At 45.8% G+C, this 14,086-nt stretch overlaps 1 protein-coding gene across 3 annotated transcripts in view; it reads left to right on the plus strand.

Moving 5' to 3' along the window:
• The first annotated feature begins 885 nt into the window (after positions 1-885).
• LOC147463311 (uncharacterized) overlaps positions 886-14,086 on the plus strand; it is a 52,664-nt gene continuing 39,463 nt past the window's right edge. For 2 of the 3 annotated variants that reach the window (XR_015185044.1, XM_086488001.1), the window contains exon 1: positions 887-1,187. Coding sequence is in view for 2 of the 3 variants with exons in the window: in XM_086488001.1 (XP_086344127.1) it covers positions 1,029-1,187 (159 nt within the window). In the remaining variant the exon portion in view is untranslated. Of the gene's footprint in view, positions 1,188-14,086 lie in introns of all 3 variants that reach the window. The other variant, XM_086488009.1, reaches the window with a different exon arrangement.

A 14,086-nucleotide genomic window follows, 5' to 3' on the forward strand; every position in this document is an offset into this window, starting at 1 on the left:
TTGTTTACTGATGAAGAATGATAACAAGTCAAGGACTTAATCTTTGCTGATGAGTCATGTAAGCAGGTTTCATGCAACTTGAGAAGAGGCATTCTTTTAGGCACCTCTTAGTTGTAGTAACTCATTTAGCATACTCTCGTGAGTTATAAATAGAGTTTACACACTATGTTGGAAACATGCCGGTTACACAAAACGGTTGCAAACGGATAAAAATGTGAAAAATCAAGACGATATTCTTGATTTCATCGTACCTCCTGGGAAAACATTAGTGTTCCTATGAAGAAATATCATCACTTTTGTTTTGAGGGACGAAAGAACTTCTCCAAGGAGGGAGTAATGTCAGGTCTAAGATAAGACCGAGCATGGCCAAAGGCATGTTTGGGTGGTGATTCACATGTGCTAGTCCCCATGTCCTCATATCATCCAAACACGGCCTTACCTTGGATGAGAAAGCACTCTAAACGACTAGAGGCCAACCAAGAGCCAATTCCCATGGAAGCCTGGTTTGCAACTCATTGCCAACCAATTGTTAACCTTTTTTGTTCACGTGAAAAGTTTTCAAAAATTATCTGGCAATTGGTTGGCAATGAGTTGCCAAAATTGCTCCTCCTCTAAAGTAGTTGGGAATTGTAGAAAATGACAAGGGGACTTGTTTAATTTCAGCTAGGGGAACACTTTTTTCCATCTAAATATATTTTAAATCTAGAAATTGATCAGATTCTCCAGCTATCATGCGACTCCAACTTTGCCTTCACGGGAACTCAACAAGTCCAGTTTGCGCAACCCAACTCCCATGTGAACTAGCTCCAGGCATGTGCACTCAATGCATGCAAGATATTCAATCGAACGCTGTCGGTATGTGGCGCTCTTTCCCTTTGAAAAGACCAACTTAAATAGCAGTGCTTTTCTTCGCAAGTTGCGCATGCACTCACAAGCTTCTGCAAGCCGCCGCAAGTAGTCGACGATCCCCTCTGCGTTTAAATCTATGGCTGTGTCGCTGTAATTGTAGGGTTTCAAGAGCTGAGAGCATGGAGAAGAAAGTTTTTCCCACGGAGGCTGCAGCTTACGATCTTCTTGAAGAAATTGGGCGTGGTGCCCGCGCTGTTGTCTACCGTGGTACTTGCAAAACCTTGAATGAAACTGTGGCGATCAAGCGGCTGGATTTAGACACCGTCAACAGCAATCTTGTGAGTTTTCCAGCTTGGTATTGCTGTTTGATGCTTGTTGTCCCCATGTGCAACAATCTGGGCCCTAGTTTATCAGATCATCACATGCATTGGCATTGTGGGGGTATTTTGAAGCTACTAGCAGCAAGCATGTGATAGTAGGAGCTCAGGGACAGGGACTGCATATGAGTGACTTCCTCTTGCAACCTTAGCAATAAAAAAGAGTGATTTTGCTTTTGTGCTCTAGCTAGAGCTAAACAGAGTGGGAATGACTTTGTCACAACCTTTTGGTAGCTTGATTGAAAACTTTTGGATTGCATAATGAGATTTACGGAATAAGATGACTTTTGTGGAGGAGTGTGCTTGAATTTCTGCCAGTTTGCTTGAACACTTTGGACGAAATGAGAAAAATCTTCTAATGAGAGCATGCTCTTTTCTTGTGCTGCTCCCCGATGCACAACACTACGCAAACACGGAGTGGAAGTCAAACGCAAAGGTAAAGAGCTTAAGAAAGTGCAAGCGGCATGAGGCAAAGGCAAGAGGGCGGTATATCATAGAGGGAAGGCCATCATACAGGAGTTTCGGTCTCCCAAATTACCTCCCCCCTCCAAAAAAAATAAAAAATAAAAATAAAAAATTGCTAGATACCACCCCCTAGCCTCGCAGGTCTCCCCTCTTTTATTTTGTATTTTTGAATTGTATCCTAAGTGTTGTCCTCCATAAGCCACTAGATCTTATCTAGCCTTATTGACCCTCGTGTCGTCCAACCCCAATGTAACAACCATTACCCTTTGTATGTATGTATGTTTTTGGTCCCATGGATTATATGTGACCTTCCGAGGGTGATAATTTCATCTCTCTCTCTCTCTCTCTCTCTCTCTCTCTCTCTCTCACGTAAGGATAGGAGGTGGTGGAGTCCTACACGTAGTTTGGAGTGCAGTTTACAGGGCAGTCCTTCTCCATGAGAGAGGCAAGGCCGTACCAGCAAGACTGACATGAGGGCTTGCAACATTAGGATGCTTAGAGCGGGTGTGCTCACAGATGCGTTTCAGGAGCCCCACACTAAGCTATGGCTTTTTGACACATTGGTGACCTCCACATTATTGTATAGGGTGCAGATTTTGTTAGACTTACATCACTCTACTGTTTCACATAGGTCTACAGCATACTTGTACGGCTAGTATGTCTCTGGGCTGGCCACCCATAGTCTAGGTTGTACCGTGTCCGGCCGCCCACCCTTGTCTGGGCGCCCTCATATATTTCCATATATCATTTTCTTGTTGGGTTGTGGGGGATTTTTCCAGGCATTGCCCTACCTCCCCTTGGGCACCCATTTATGGGGCCAAGGTGGTACCCACTTCCATCATATCTGTTGTACTGAGGTTCTCTTGCTCTGGTAGTCATTGGGGGGACTGATCGCCCCCTTTCCTACACATAGCGTTTGTGATCTATTCTCTCTCTCTCTCTCTCTCTCTCTCACGCTTCCGTACAACTGCACTCTCACATGGTATCAGTAGCTTCAGGCAGATCTTCCAGCAAGATGCAAAAACGCTAGGGTTTGCAAAAAACCCTAGGTAGATTAAAAAACGCTAGGCTGTTTTGCAGTGTTCCCGCGACAAAAGTTTGCAGAACTGCTAGTGCTAGCCTTGATTGCTGAGATCGATGGTGATTCTTCAAAAACGCTGGTTGTTGTTATCCCTTGGAAGGAGTACTTGATGTGGATGAAGTGCCTTGGATCATTGAGAGCTGCTATGATCTCACTTGGCGCCCCCTCTATGCAACAAAACGCACCAAAAACTCTCCAGATTTGCGTTTTTGGATCAGCTAGCATTTTTAGGCACTTGCTGCATTTTTTGGTTTGTTGCTGCGTTTTCAGCAGTGGAAGGGAGCGCTGGGCCTTGCCCTCTATAGATCTTTCCTACATCACTAGCTTGGCATCCGGTGCCTTGCCGGCTTGTATCCTCTCCATTTCCACCAGATTTCAGCCATATACCACTCTTCTTTTCTATATTTCCAGCCCACTTGGGGTTGTGCTAGGGATTCACCATCCTCCTTTTACCCTCTGCACTGCTCCGGACCTTGCCGGGAGCGTACGAGCACGCTAAAATTCGTTGGACAACAGTGTTTTCATCACCTCGCAGTTGCGTTTTTAGGTGGACACCAGCCACATGGCTTGTGTTTTTCACAGAGGATGAAGTTACCTCTTGTCAGGACACCATCCGATGGTCGTCCGTGCGGTCTCTCAGTGACTGTTACAGTACATGGTGAAACCGGCCTGTTCAATCCAAAAAGGGTGGTAGACTTTACTTCAAACCTTGATTTAGCTTTCACCCATTATTAGTCGTCTATTCTTCCTGCGCTATAATGACACAAGAGAGGGGAATGGGATAAAGATGCTAGAATGCACCTATATGAGAAGACCGACACCAGATTGGCCCCTAACTTAGGCGCCCCTTTCGGTATTTCTTTATTGTTTAAAAGAGGGAATAAACGCTGTGGTTCTTTCCAAGCTGCTCCGCACAACCTTGGCTGAATTTTGACTGTTCTGGCCTGATTTCGGCAGCATAGCTGTACTAGAACCCTTCACGGTCAGTATTCCCACGCATTAAATGACTTTCCCGACACATACGGGCACTTTGCAAAACCTGGCGAGAATCTGCAGCACGCTGAATTCTCTGTTTTCAGCCCTGAAAATGCGCCAGATCGCCTGTACTGCAGTCCCCTTGCGTCCCCGAACTTCCTGGGGGTATTAGGGTCCGTTTAGGGCCAAAACCCTAAACCTGCAAAAATACACAGCAGGCTGTAATTTACTGTTTCAGGCTCCGTTTCGCGTGCCGGTCGCATCCGTAGCAAGTCCTCGAGCTCCCGCACCTGTAGGGCTACTTGCCCTTTGAATCGGACGAGATTTCGAGCGTGAAACCTCTCCGAATCACCTGTACCTGCGGGGGATTACCCGCTAGCTAATCCAATACCTGTGCAAGAGGCTCTTGCCTCGGCAATCGCGCATGAACCCACACAACTGTACATTGGTCAAATGAAGAGCCCACTAGAGGGACATAACATACTGCCAAAGGGGAGAGAGAGGACAGTGCGTAGCGTGCAAGGCATCACTCCTGGCACCGCACTGTGCATAAGAGGGAAAGCAAGCATTCCATAGCTCTTAACCTGTGACCAATTCTGAAAATGAGGCTCTCTCTCCTTTAAATTCAGCGCCACCTTCTCTTGCATGAGGAAAGTGCACCAGAATGTGCCACTTCGCACATTTACAAGCATTTTCCCGTTTCGGGGTTGCCGCCTAAAAATCTCCCAACAGGTTGCCCAGTTGACTTCACGGCAGAGTAAGAAAATGTTCCCCTTGTCATTCCGGAGGTAATGACGCAAACACATTTTTAGGTCCCAAAATAGCAGTTCCCTAAATTTTAGGAGATGCTGCCATTGTATCTTTCTATGTCATCCGACCCTCTTTGTACATTGTGGCCACATCCAGAACTGAAATGTAGCCTCTGTAGCAAAGGATTCCACTTTGGCTAGTCAATGACCCCACTCTGGCTAACCATAGGCTTTGTCCAACCTTAGTGCCCTCTTGCCCTCAGGCCTGGACTCCCTCTGGACAGTTCCACACTAGCTATGCAATGCAGGGCAGTTAGATTTCCCGAGGGGTGTTTCCAAAAAGTGTGAGTAAATAGATAATAAGAAAGAAATCAACAAAAAGGACAGATAGTAGTCACACGCTGGTGACATACCCCCCTCTTGAAATCTCAAACGTCCTCGTTTGCATCTATGTCGTACATGCTCATAGTCAACACTGATGTATTCAACACCTGTCGACACATATACGACACATACATGCTCATTGTCAACCCTGGTGTATTCAACACCTCGTCGACACATGTATTGCCTGCGTGTGAACCCTGTCCCAATGACATAGTGGTAGCTTCGCACTCTGCCATTGCTTTGAGTCACTAACTTTCCAATGACAAAATGGTAGCTGCACATTTTGCCACTGTCTTATAGTACACGTTGGATCCCGTAACACTTTCGAGCATACCCAAACCGACAGTTTAGGAATGCAGTTACACATGTACCCTTTAATAGAAGCAATCACTGTATCGTTGACAAACCGACAAGAAATACTCACTTCTATAGCACTAACCACACTTTTGGACATTCCGTAAGAGCAATTGCCAAACTGACAATCTGTACAGCTCTAACATTCATGTAACAGGTATTTCATTTGAGCTCACTTTAAATACCATGTACATCATTTGTTTCAGAAGCCATTGTCACACTGACAATCCATGTAGCTTTGAAACTCAAGGGGTCAAGGTAGGTTGCAAATCGAAGGCTTCAAGGTAAAGTGATAACACAGTTGGTGACTCTGCAAGTTCACCTTCTTCCATTCACTTAGCATCCATTGGTGGATAGTTTCTGAACTTTACCAAGTAACGCCTAGCAACCTTGCCTTTCACTTTCCTTTCTTTGTGTGCCAAAATCTGTTCCGGGACCAAGATCTCGTCAAGTTCCTCGACTTCCGGCTGATCTTCAGCTGACATATCTTCTGGCACATCACCCACATAGGGTCTGAGAAGACTCACATGAAACGCATTGTGAATCTTCCAATTGTCAGGCAATTTCAGCCTATATGCAACATCACTGATTATGTCGCACACTTGAAAAGGCCCATAGTAACGCATGCTGAGCTTTGGAAACAGTCTTTCCTTGCCCTTTATCTTCTTTAACCTTGCCTTTTCAAAGCGTAAAAGCACCCAATCACCAAGTGAATATACTACTTCACGATGGTGACGATCAGCTGCTTTCTTTTTCTTTGCCTTAGTCTTTTCTAAGGCCACTTTGACCTTCTTGTACATTTCATCCATGTCCTGAACATACTTATCTGCTTCAAATATCTTGTCCTTTGTATGCAATATAGGAGGAACTTTCTTGCCACCTTCAACTATCTCAAAAGGTGCCTTGCCAGTGGATGAATGCACTGTATTATTGTATGCATACTCCACCAATGGCAAATACTGCTCCCACTTTCCTTTATGCTCTGACACGTAGCACTTTAGCAGATCTAGGACAATAGAATTTGCCTCTTCTGACTGCCCATCTATTTGAGGATGAAATGACGAAGAGAATTTGAGCGTGGTGTCCATAGTCTCAAACAAGCCTCTCCAGAACAAACTTGTTATGCGTGGATCACGGTCGCTAACAATCGACTGTGGCATGCCATGATACTTGAAAATATTGCTCATAAACAAGCGTGCCATCTGATCTGGCTTTATCTTCTTCCTGACAGGAATAAAATGAGCCTGTTTGCTGAATCTGCAAATAATGGTCCAAATACCATCGTTTCCTGTCTGCGTTCTCGGAAGATCAAAGATAAAATCCATAGCAATACTTTCCCATGGTTTATCTGGAATAGGTAGTGGTTGCAATAATCCTGGTGCCTTTTGCCTGTCAAACTTGACCTTCTGGCAAATTAGGCATTCTCGCACAAAGGCATCCACATCCCTTCTCAATGTAGGCCAATAGAAGAATGTCTCAACCGCTTTAACTGTAGCATCGATACCACGATGCCCTGCATACGGTAGGACATGACTCTCTTCCATAACTTTGTGTCGCAATGGCTTTGTGACACACAATCTTCCATGCATCATCATGAACCCATCTTTGAGAAGATAGTGTTCATGACGTTGTCCATGCATTAGCTGCTCGAAGACCCTTGCAAAATCTTCATCATTTTCATACTGTTCCATCATATCATCAAGTGCATGATGATAAGGAATCGACACAGCTGAAATTTGTGGCTTCCTTGACAAGGCATCAGCCACAACGTTCTTCTTGCCTTCCACATGCACAATCTGAAAATGGAACATGGACAAGATATTTGCCCATCGCATATGCTTCTCAGATAACTTTGTTTGTGTCAAGAAGTATCGCAAGGTCTGATGGTCCGTTTGGACAACGAAATCTGCTCCTAGCAGGTAGTATTTCCAACTTAAGAGCGCATGAATCACAGCCAGTAACTCTTTCTCATAGACCCGCATGGTCATCTCTGGCCCTTGCAAAATTCTGCTCTCTTAGGCTACTACCCTGCCATCTTGCATTAGCACTGCACCAATGCTACTACCGCAGGCGTCACACTGGACCACAAATGACTTCCTAAGATCTGGCAACACAATGACTGGATCTGAAGTCATCTTTTCCTTCAAGAGATTAAAAGCTGAAATCTCTCTCTGTGTCCGTCTAAAGGTGACTGCCTTCTTTTGAAGAGCATGTAAAGGTGAAGCAATCTCAGCGAAATTTCGGATAAACCTTCTGTAATAGGAGCATAGTCCCAAGAAACTTCGGACATCATGCACCGTCTTTACATCTGGCCATGACTTGATCGCTTCAACTTTTGCAGGATCCATTCTGACACCATCCTTTGAGACAATGTGTCCCAGAAAGTGAATCTCTTCCAAAAAAAAACTCACTTTTCTTTGCATTGATGAGCAACCTATGACTGCGTAGCTCTTTGAACACAATGGCCAAGTGATGCCTATGCTCCTCTTCATTCTTTGAGTAGACTATCATGTCATCAAAGAATGTACCAACAAACTACTGGTGTGGACGGAAAATTCTGTCCATCATCCTATTGAACGTAGCAGGAGCATTTGTGAGACCAAAGGGCATCACTAAAAATTCGTAAAGGCCAAACGTTGTTCTAAAAGTAGTCTTGTGCACATCCTCTGATCTAATGCGGATCTGATGGTACCCACTCTTTAGATCTATCCTGCTAAACATAGCTGCTCCTTCTAATTTGTCCATAATATCATCAATTCTAGGTATAGGGAACCTATTTTTTATGGTATTCTTGTTGAGTGCACGGTAGTCGATGCACATATGCCATGAGCCATCCTTTTTCTGCACCAACAACACTGGAGAACAGAATGGAGATGAACTGGGCTGAATCAGCCCCTTTTCTAAAAGCTCCTGTACTTGGCCCATTATCTCTTTCTGCTGAGCCGCACTAACCCTGTACGGAGGCTTATTTGGTGGGCTACTGCCTGGCACCAAATCTATCGCATGGTCCTCGGGTCTTTCTGGCGGTAATTGAGACGGTAATGAATCGGAAAAACAGTCACTATATTGTTGTAAAAACATTGACCTTTCTTTATCTAGCACAGATAAATTTGATTCATCACAAACTGACACACTTCACGTGCAAAAACCAAGTACGCAGAAAGATGCTTTTTCATCACAGAAGTAATAGCAGAAGCTGATACAGTGGGAATAGACCAGTGGGAATAGACTCCCCTTTAAGCTTTACATCCAGAATGTGAGTCTTTCCCCTGCTCTGTACAGTGATCTTTTTGTTGTAGGCATCCATGATTCCCTGTACACGAAATAACCAAGGAATACCTAACAACACATCACATCCGTCCAGTGGTATGATGTAAAATTCTTTAGCATCTACATAGGACTGGATATGTAGGCGCAATTTTCCAATGATGGGTGTCACAGCCTCTGTATGGCCAGGACATGCCAAACCTGCCTCTGCTGTATACCCCATCTCTTCAGGTCTGATTCCCAACTTTGAAGCCAATTTTGGGGAAATGAAGTTGGCTTTGGCACCTGGATCAAAGAAGATCAGCACTGTTTGATCCCTGACCTTTCCCCATGCTCTGCAAAGCTCACTTGCATCTGAATTTGGCTTGTCGCCCACTATATCTGGCACTAGACCAGCCATGGGCTTCTTTCCTTTCTTGTCTTCCTTGTCATCAAAATCAGCTGGCCTTTTCTTTGTAGGACAATTGTAAGCAATGTGGCCAGGCTGCTCACATATAAAGCATTTGTTCTTTGTCCTCAGGACCTTCTTTTGCTCTTCTGACTTGCGAGGAAAACGTCTTTTCCATTTCTTTGCTGGTCCCTTTTCTGATTCAGCCGTAGCTTTATCTTTCCCTGCGTTGGCTGACTCGTGAGTCCCTTTAGGAGCCTCATTGGGAACGTGCTTGGCTGAATTTTTCTTGCCTGATCTTGCCTTGACGCCAGTGTTAAATTCACAATCTTCTCCCTTGAGCAAACCATTGCCAGTGTTTGCTACCTCGATGAGCTGCGTCAAAGTAGTGACTTTTGTCTTCGTACAGTACTTTCTCAATCCTTTAGGTAGGCCACAACAGTATTTTTCAATCTGTTCTGTCAATGGCACAAACCTATAGGAAGTTACTGGAATTAGAGCTTTCCAAAACTTCCGATTGTAATCATCTAGATTTCTGCAAGTTGCAGCATTAAGCTGGTGCCATTCTGTCATGACATCTGCTTCAAAGTCATCAGATAACCATGCTGCTGCAAAAATCTGCTTGAAGTAAATCCATGTGGACGGAGCTTGCCCTTGAAGCAATTAAGTTGTCCACCATTGTTTCGCATTCCCTGTCAAGAAAGTGGCTGCCTTGCGGACCTTTGAAGCCTCTGTAAAGTTTCCCCCTGCATAGGCCTTATCAAACTGCTGGAGGAATGAGAGAGCCTTCTTCCTGTCATCAAACCCTGTAAAGGTCGTAAAGACACACCTTTGCCACCTTCTTTGTACGGAGTTGGCCTCTCCAACGGCGTTAAATTGTCATATGGAAGTGATTGAAACATGGGAACACTGTTAGGGTTCATTTGTGTTTCCTGACCGCAATTAAGTTGACCTGGAAATGCCATATTTGGCTGCTGATTTGTAATTCCAGCCATACCAAAATTTGCCTGTGGCATCCCAAATTGGCCCTAAGTGCTTTGAAACCCTGGTAGCATGCCCGTGACACCATACATGGGGTTAGGCATCATCATTTGAGCACCCCGAACACTGTTCCTGGCGTGTAAAACTGATTTCCAGGTGCATGACCAACCATGCTCTGGAATACCGATCCACCTCCAAAATAGCCAGGGTGTACTGAAGGTCCTTGTTGCATAGCCTGTAGGTTGCTTCCCTGCCCATTAGAACCAGCTATAGGCTGCTGAAAGGTGGCGGGCTGAACTGGTACAGCTTGAAAGACTGGCATCTCAGCCACCTGTTCTTGCACCTTAGGCACAGGTTGTGGAGACTGCATGTTCTCCGTCAAGTGTACAGGTGTTTCCATTGACTATGCGGTATGAATCACCTGTGCTCGAGCCTTAACAGGCTTTTGAATATGATCCAGTGACCCAAGTGACCCAACTTGTTGAGACGGAACAGGAGGTTGCAGAAAGGCTAAAAGCCTCGGGTTCCGCATTACTTGTGTGAACATAGCCACAGCAGTAGCCAACTGGGTCCTGAATATATCATCATCCGTCTGTGGTGGTCTGGAAGACTCACCCACTTCATGTGTCTGTTGACCCTGTGAATAGGAAACCTCTTCAGTCACATCATCTGGTCTGTCAGCCATAATTGCAATTCCCTGTGTCCGGTCAATGATCCCCTGTGTCTTCAAGCCCAAACTGACCAAGGCTCACTTCTATGGGAAAAAGTGATTTAGTCCCGTTGATGGAACCATGAAACCGGCCTGTTCAATCCAAAAAGGGTGGTAGACTTTACTTCAAACCTTGATTTAGCTTTCACCCATTATTAGTCGTCTATTCTTCCTGCGCTATAATGACACAAGAGAGGGGAATGGGATACAGATGCTAGAATGCACCTGTATGAGAAGACTGACACCAGATTGGCCCCTAACTTAGGCGCCCCTTTCGGTATTTCTTTATTGTTTAAAAGAGGGAATAAACGCTGTGGTTCTTTCCAAGCTGCCCCGCACAACCTTGGCTGAATTTTGACTGTTCTGGCCTGATTTCGGCAGCATAACTGTCCTAGAACCCTTCACGGTCAGTAATCCCACGCATTAAATGACTTTCCCGACACATACGGGCACTTTGCAAAACCTGGCGAGAATCTGCAGCACGCTGAATTCTCTGTTTTCAGCCCTGAAAATGCGCCATATCGCCTGTACAACGGTCCCCTTGCGTCCCCGAACCTCCTGGGGTATTAGGGTCCGTTTAGGGCCAAAACCCTAAACCTGCAAAAATACACAGCAGGCTGTAACTTACTGTTTCGGGCTCCGTTTCGCGTGCCGGTCGCATCCGTAGCAAGTCCTCGAGCTCCCGCACTTGTAGGGCTACTTGCCCTTTGAATCGGACAAGATTTCGAGCGTGAAACCTCTCCGAATCACCTGTACCTGCGGGGGATTAGCTGCTAGCTAATCCAGTACCTGTGCAAGAGGCTCTTGCCTCGGCAATCGCGCATGAACCCACACAACTGTACATTGGTCAAATGAAGAGCCCACTAGAGGGGCATAACATACTGCCAAAGGGGAGAGAGAGGACAGTGCGTAGCGTGCAGGGCATCACTCCTGGCACCGCACTGTGCATAAGAGGGAAAGCAAGCATTCCATAGCTCTTAACCTGTGACCAATTCTGAAAATGAGGCTCTCTCTCCTTCAAATTCAGCGCCACCTTCTCTTGCATGAGGAAAGTGCACCAGAATGTGCCACTTCGCACATTTACAAGCATTTTCCCGTTTCGGGGTTGCCGCCTAAAAATCTCCCAACCGGTTGCCCAGTTGACTTCACGGCAGAGTAAGAAAATGTTCCCCTTGTCATTCCGGAGGTAATGACGCAAACACATTTTCAGGTCCCAAAATAGCAGTTCCTTAAATTTTCGAAGATGCTGCCATTGTATCTCTCTAGGTCATCCGACCCTCTCTGTACATTGTGGCCACATCCAAAACTGAAATGTAGCCTCTATAGCAAAGGATTCCACTTTGGCTAGTCAATGACCCCACTTTGGCTAACCATAGTCTTTGTCCAACCTTAGTGCCCTCTTGCCCTCAGGCCTGGACTCCCTCTGGACAGTTCCACACTAGCTATGCAATGTAGGGCAGTTAGATTTCCCGAGGGGTGTTTCCAAAAAGTGAAAGTAAATAGATAATAAGAAAGAAATCAACAAAAAGGATAGATAGTAGTCATACGCTGGTGACACATGGTACCTTCGACATCGGCTTGATCATCTACAGGCGTACGATCCTTAGGAGATCCATTCATTCCAGCCATCATTCGGCGGTTGCGTACTCCAGAGGGGGTGGTGACTTGTGGCTTGCTATGGACATGCCTATGCACTCATCAGAGGAGTTCAGACGAGATATGGCCTTGCTCATGGCATATGGGATTCCATGTACTCAGAGAAGACACCACCATCTTGGGTGGATAGACACTTATCACTTGACCTCGACACGTCAGATCACTTGCTTACACAGACTACATGGACTTAGGGAGAGGATCTTGGATCTCTGCTTGGACAGGTTCATTGCTTGGATCTACGGACTGGAGTGGGTCTTCAATGCTTTGGACTCTCTTGGAGAGTTTACCCGCGAGATGTGGGAGATCAGGCATCATTACGCGACTACATTCGGTGTTAGGTGCAGCGGAATGATTGTTTGCGCTTTGCTCAAGATGAGTGCTCCGAACTGTGCTCAAGGTTCCTTTTAGTTCTTATGGAAGGGAGAGCCTTCTGTTCTTGATGGAAAGTGCTATGATCACAAACAAAGTGAACGGACACTGTGCGTGCAAGTGTGTGAGACTGAGAGATAGAGAGAGAAGAGAGATACGACACCAGAGACGTTGTAAAACCCTCCTCTGAAGGCCCCACTCTCGTCGGCGAGATTGGTCTACTTTTGATTGTACAAAGTGGTACAATTGCGATGCAATGGACTGATGCAATCTGGGACTATGCCAGTGACGACGACGACTTTAGGGCTGAAATCTGTGGTCTTCTAACTGCTGAATTTCGGGGCTGTTTCGGTGGCTGAAAATGACTGTTTTGGCTGCGTTTTTATGGCTGAAAATGGGGGTTCTTCTGCAACCAACTAGGGATGAACTGTCTGCTGCTAAGGCTTGCTGAAAACGCCGAGCATCTGCTGTCGCTAAGGCTGAAAACCAAAAACACTGGCTGACTTGTGTCCTTAGCAAAAACGCTAGGCTTGATGGAGTCCAAAAACGCTGATGGGCTGAAATGGAAAACGCTAGCAATTGGAGGTGCTGGCGATGGGAGGGATCTGCAAACGCTAGGATGCTGATGATGATGGCGATCATGCAAGGAATGGAAACGCCATGGATCTGGGGGAAAACCCAAAACGCTAGGGCTAGGGTGAGTGCTGAGGGGTGCTTGATGAGTTCTTGAAGGTTCCTGCTGAGAAGGTGCCTGTTGAGCGGGGAGCTCCTGCTGCCTCTTCTGCCAAATAGTGCTAGCTCTAGTTTGCTTATATACAAACTTAGCAAAATTGCCCTACCTACTTTTGTTGGAAAGTCACTTAAAAATAACAAGTGAAAATACCAAAAATAGGGAAAATAGACTAAATGCACTGGAAAATTCCCCTGACTGAATCTGATGGATTCTGAAGGGAATACTGATGATCATGCTGTGTGCGATCAGAGGATATGCATCTACACTAAGTGACTGGGCATGCATGGTCTACGAATAGACTTACAAAAGTGCCAGATCACTTCTAATCTAGACTGATTGGACTGACTGAACCCTAGCATGCTGTAGCTTGTCCACGGACACATAGGGTTGGATGTGTCACGTGACATTCAGAGTCACCCGGAGCTTGGCTTGGATGGTAGTGTGGTTGCTCTTCTACACTCCTGATCATTTGGATTGCTACCTTCAGAGTTGCTTACGTTCACCCTCGGTAACCTTAGAGAAAACTTATCCCTCGACCTGGGCAGTAGGCCACTCCCAGCTCATTTACATTGAGAGCCACACCAACTTGAGGTTTGGTGGCATTGTTGGCGTGGATTCTGTTTTGGTCGACACCGGGGGATTAAAGGCAGGAGATACAGGCAAGACGGCACAAAAAGATTGGTCTGGCCTTTCCTCTTCTCAAAGGATTGTCACAGCGCAGAGTGCTCAGTCTGGCTTCCCTACTTCTA

The sequence above is a fragment of the Adiantum capillus-veneris genome, chromosome 2, assembly GCF_014529385.1.
Source record: "Adiantum capillus-veneris isolate H3 chromosome 2, ASM1452938v2, whole genome shotgun sequence".
Taxonomy (NCBI): domain Eukaryota; kingdom Viridiplantae; phylum Streptophyta; class Polypodiopsida; order Polypodiales; family Pteridaceae; genus Adiantum; species Adiantum capillus-veneris.